Source organism: Eulemur rufifrons, chromosome 30 (genome assembly GCF_041146395.1).
Source record: "Eulemur rufifrons isolate Redbay chromosome 30, OSU_ERuf_1, whole genome shotgun sequence".
NCBI lineage: Eukaryota > Metazoa > Chordata > Mammalia > Primates > Lemuridae > Eulemur > Eulemur rufifrons.
Window position 1 is genome coordinate 10,555,022 of NC_091012.1, and position 5,858 is coordinate 10,560,879.

The 5,858-nt window shown below is 33.1% G+C and overlaps 1 protein-coding gene and 1 non-coding gene across 2 annotated transcripts; one reads left to right on the top strand and one right to left on the bottom strand.

Annotated features, from left to right (window-relative positions):
* Nucleotides 1-482: 482 nt before the first annotated feature.
* On the top strand, nucleotides 483-544 carry LOC138379320 (U7 small nuclear RNA). The gene has a single exon (XR_011232089.1). It is a non-coding gene; the product is annotated as a U7 small nuclear RNA (small nuclear RNA).
* Nucleotides 545-3,143: 2,599 nt separating this feature from the next.
* On the bottom strand, nucleotides 3,144-4,427 carry LOC138378403 (zinc finger protein 678-like; the record flags this gene model as incomplete). Its single annotated transcript, XM_069463752.1, has 1 exon — nucleotides 3,144-4,427. A coding segment is annotated over one exon (1,284 nt), but the record flags the coding sequence as incomplete, so codon positions are not given.
* Nucleotides 4,428-5,858: the final 1,431 nt, after the last annotated feature.

The window sequence follows — 5,858 nt, forward strand, 5'->3', positions numbered from 1 at the left end:
GCACCACATGTACTCACCAGCAAACTGGTTTCCCTGAGTGCACATTTGGGATTCACACCAATTGCGTATTGGACAGAGGTCGGGGCTGGGTGGAAGGGATGGGTGTATACCTACTTGATGAGTGCGATGCGCACTGCCTGGGGAATGGACACGATTGAAGTTCTGACTGGGGGGGATGGTGTTGGGGGGAGGGGAGGAGTACACACCTACATGATGAGAGTGATGTGCACTGTCTAGGGAATGGACACAACTAAAGCTCAGACTCGGGGGGATGGGGAGGCATGGGCAATGTATATAGCCTGATCTTTTGTACCCCCTTAATGAGCTGAAAAACAAACAAAAAATAAAAAAAAAAGAAGGAAGGAAAGAAGCAAGCAAGGAAGGAAGGAAGGAAGGAAGGGAGGGACGGAGGGAGGAAGAAAGAGAAAGAGAAAAGAAAAGAGAAAATAAAAAAAATATTTTTCAATTAAAAACAAAATTAACAGTGTTACAGCTCTTTAGAATTTGTCTAGTAGGTTTTCTGGTTCTTACCAGAAGAACACCATGCAAAAAAAATTAAAAATTAAGAAAATAGGTGTGTGAAATTCTATGTCTTTTATAAAAGTTCAACTTGCATGTAACTTTTCTGGAGCAAATATATTTACTAAAGTAAAATACATAAAAGTATATACTTTCATTTATCACTACTCACATATGAAGTTCCACATTTATAAATAATACAAATTGAGATGGTTCATTTGGCTTTCCAAATGGTTATGCCATGAGATTAATCATTTATCTCACAAATTGAACACCAATAATATTCGAAACTATTTTGCAATCATACACAATACATTTTATAACATCAATCAATGACATTTCATGAAGAAAAAGCAAATTCAGTACCCCCAAAATAAAAATTATTTATACATCTAATAAAGTATAATGTAAGCAATGTATCATATAATGATGTGAACTTTTTACTATTAATACTAGTATAGACTATGTTGTATAGTGAATATTACAATATGTATTTGAATAAAACAATTAACAAAGCAAAAAAAAAAAAAACAAAAACAGAGGACTGGTATGGGCAGGTTATGAACCAGAAGCTTTAGGGTTTTAAACAAATTAATTCAACATAAAGCAAAAAAAAAATTGCTTTTAGAATCTTTGAAGTTTCTAATTCACTAGTAAATTCTCAACACTTTGGAGATTACCTATTTTTTCCAATATTTCTTCTTTTCTTTTCAAAATAGTTATACATCCACTTTCACACAAACATAATTTCTTACTCTGTAAATCTATTACAACTAAAGTTCATCTTAACCATGATGTATTTGTATGTTTGATTCCATGTAAATAAAAAATGTGTTTATTTGTGCTTCACTGGCTAAAGAGGTTGCATGTTGAAAGAAAAATGTAGAATAAAATGGAACAAGTAGTCATTCAGTGTTCAGAAATGGATGGCTTTTCATTAAATGGACAATCTTTATTATAAGCATTACAGTAACAATGTAATTGCAAAAATAATAAAAAAATAATAAAACTTTTGGGAACATTATTCTTTGAAGTATTAGAAATTTAAAGCCACTGAAAGAAAGGATCACAAATGACATCATTTTAGTGTGTAACTAATTGTACCTTTTTACAATCCATTACCTCCAACTCTGAGTAACATCAGACAGGTTAATGTTAGTGGCAAAATAACACTTCATTCAATCTACAACATGTTTGACACAATAGAAACCTTTTTTAACTTAATAAAACAAATCAAGTCTACATGTAATCTAAAAATATTTCAAAATTCACTCTATTTCATCATCGTAATTTGCAATTAGTAAAACAATTTATTTCTAATATTGTAATTGTTTCATTCTGATTATAATGAGAAGAATATTAGTCTGTATACCTACATTATACATCACTTAAAATACTGTTTGTTAAAAGTCAACCACAAAGCACCTCTCCAGTTCATACATGTTACATTTCAGTGATTTCAATTTTCCGTGGAAAAGTACATGAATGATGCCTACTTAAGACAGAAAGACTTCTAATAACTGTGATGTAGCTACCATTAACCACACACATTCACATACATACTAGGAATGAAATCATAACATCTACTGCTTTGAGAGTTGAATCACATCAGTATTTGCTTATCAAAAATGCAAAAAATTATACTTTGTTACATTTTCACCCCACCCTGACCAGAAAGTATATTTTACATGTAATTATAACTCTGAAAAAATCTCTCTCTTTTTTCAAACTGACATACAAATAAATTATCTAACTATTTTAACTGGATTATTCTCTATAATCAACAACCTGGTTTAAAGAAATAGGTGAATGTGTTAGTGCCTTAGTGCATTGTACTGTGAATCCTCTGATATCTATTTAGACTTGATTTTTGATTAAATCTGTTCCAAAATTTGTTATATATGTAAAGTAGTTTGAAGTATCAATTCTGTGTTGTTCTCTAAGGTATACCTTTTCCATAAATCTTTTTTCACATTCATTAAATTTGTAAGGTTTCTATCTATTAAAAATTTTCCGATGTTGAGCAATGCTTGAGAAAATATTGGAGGGTTTCTTTCAGTGTAAGTTCTCTCATGTCCAATAAGATCTGTGATAGAAGTAAAGGTATGTTCAGTGCTCTACATTAATATTGTTTACTTTCAGAATAAGTACTGTTGTGCATTTTAAGGCTAATGCTTTGGGAAAGCACTTCCAGAGTCATTACATTTATCTCACTTTTATCTAGTATGATGTCTTTGATGTTGTGTAAGATGTGAGCAGTTATTGAAGGCTTTGCCACATTCTTCACATTTGTAGGGCTTCTCTACTGTATGAATTCTTTTATGTAGAGTAAGGTATGGGTTCCGGTTAATGGTTTTGCCACATTCTTCATATCTGTAGGATTTCACTCCAGTATGACTTTTCTTTATGTACCATAAGGTGTGAGCACTGGGTAAAGGCTTAGACACATTCTTCACATTTTTATGGTTTCCCTTCACTATGACTTAACACAGAGTAAGGATTGAGGACTGGGTAAAGGCTTTACCACGTTCTTTACATTTGCATGGTTTCCCTCCTGTATGAATTATTTTATGTAGAATGAGGTCTGTGCACAGGCTAACGGCTTTGCCACATTCTTCACATTTCTATGGTTTCTCTCCTGTATGAATTCTTTTATGTAGAGTAAGATGTAAGTACTGGGTAAAGGCTTTGCCACATTCTTTACATTTGTACGGCTTCTCTCCTGTATGAATTCTTTTATGTAGAGTAAGACTTGAGCACTGGGTAAACACTTTGCCACATTCTTCACATTTGTATGGTTTCTCTCCTGTATGAATTCTTTTATGTAGAGTAAGGTGTGAGCACTGGGTAAAGGCTTTGCCACATTCTTCACATTTGTATGGTTTCTCTCCTGTATGAATTCTTTTATGTAGAGTAAGGTGTGAGCACCGGGTAAAGGCTTTGCCACATTCTTCACATTTGTATGGTTTCTCTCCTGTATGAACTCTTTTATGTAGAGTAAGGTCTGTGCACCGGCTAAAGGCTTTGCCACATTCTTCACACTTGTAGGGTTTCTCTCCTGTATGAATTCTTTTATGTTCAATAAGACTTGAGCACTGGGTAAAGGCTTTGCCACATTCTTCACATTTGTATGGTTTCTCTCCTGTATGAATTCTCTTATGTGTAGTAAGTTTTGAGCACCAGTTAAAGGCTTTTCCACATTCTTCACACTTGTAGGGTTTCTCTCCTGTATGAATTCTTTTATGTTCAGTAAGACTTGAGTACCTGGTAAAGGCTTTGCCACATTCTTCACACTTGTAGGGTTTCTCTCCTGTATGAATTCTTTTATGTTCAATAAGACTTGAGCACTGGGTAAAGGCTTTGCCACATTCTTCACATTTGTAGGGTTTATCTCCTGTATGAATTCTCTTATGTTCAGTAAGATGTGAGCAGTGGGTAAAGGCTTTGCCACATTCTGCACACTTGTAGGGTTTCTCTCCAGTATGAATTCTCTTATGTGTAGTAAGTTTTGAGTACCAGTTAAAGGCTTTTCCACATTCTTCACACTTGTAGGGCTTCTCTCCTGTATGAATTTTCCTATGTCCAGAAACGTTTGAGATCTGGTTAAAAGTTTTCCCACATCTATTATGCCTGAAAATTCCCTCTCCTGTAGGTCTTTTTTTATATCTATTTAGATTTGAAAATTTGGTAAAGACTTTAATACATCTGAATATTTTCCTATGGGTAGTTGACAAACATTGGGTAAGACCATCGTAATATACTTTCTGCCTCTTACACTCATTCACACACTCCCAGTCTTCTCTTACGTGTATATTTTCAAGGCCACCGGATTCATATAGTCTCATTATTGATTTCTGAAATGAGTCTTTTATGCCCTGCTCTGGCACCAGGTCTTGGGTGCAATGGGAAGACAGTTCTGAAAGAAATGAAAATAACAAAGTATCTCACTAACTAGACTCAGGTGAATATACTTCACAATTTGAATATATAAAACTATACCAGGCACATTAGCAATAAAGCACAATAGAATACCATGGTCTTACTTCCATGATAGATGTATGACCTTAAAAGTATACTTACAAACATGACTTTTTGAGAAATCATAACTGCTAATAGTTCATAGCACCCCATATGAGAATGACACCAAGAACCAAATGGAACTGGAAGGAAAGTTTGTTACATTTACCTAGCAAAGCCCTTCCTCACCGCTGATATAGAGGAATCACATTAGTAGTAAAATTCCATCTCCTGGACTCCCTTTCAAGAGAGAATGAGAGTATTGGCACATATGTCCATACATCTTGTTTTTTATGGCCTTTCCAAAAGCTGGTTTCTGTCTTCTATGATAACTACATAACTCTCTGGGAAATGTGTGTACATATCAAAAATAAAATTCTGCAGTATTATAATGATGGTACAAAAACATTTATTTATGCTATAAAACTTGAAAGACAAAATTAAAAAAGAGCATTACCATATGTTAATTGATATACAATGTAAAAAGACAGAATTATTGACATCAGTATCATAAGGTTGGGGGCAGACCTAAAGATTAAGAATTTTTGTATGCAACTGAAGTTGAGTACTTATCAGTTCAATGTATTTTGCAACTTCAAAGGATTTTAGGTAATTCTCACTGTGAACATCAGGAAAATGTTTATAGAGATACACAAAGGAAGGTGGACAAAGAAACAAAATATGTCCCTAAATATTAGTGGCACATAATGCAGAAGAAAAAAAGAGGAAAGAAAGAAGAAATAGTGACAAAAGTTATTTAAAACAATTAATATTAGGGAAATTATAAGTCCTTCCCTTTGAGAAAATTATATAAATATTTATGTACCAGTATTTCCAGTCAGAAGACACAGTTAAATAAAGGGATTAAAAAATCCAACTATATTCTCTCTAAAGAGACTTTACTTCATATCTTGTGAAAACAAGAGACTAAAACTGGCAGGATATAACAAGATATACCATGAAAACCTTAAGCATATAAGAACAGTGGAGTTCAAAATTATATTAGGCATATTATATTTGAAGTGAAAAATGTTACAGTTTATAAAATATATTTTAGGCCAAAACTGTCACAAGAGACAAACAAGGACATTTAATATAAAAAGAGATCATTCACTGAGAACCCATGAAAATAATACATATATATGATATCTATCTTTTTCTCACATCAAGGTTCACAAATATATAAAGAAAATATTGACACAATTGAAGCAAGAAATGGACAGCAAAATAATAGGATACTTTGATATTCCACTTACAATAATAATAAAGCCAGTCAAATTAATAATAAGAAAACAGAAGATTTGAAAACACCATAGGGCAAT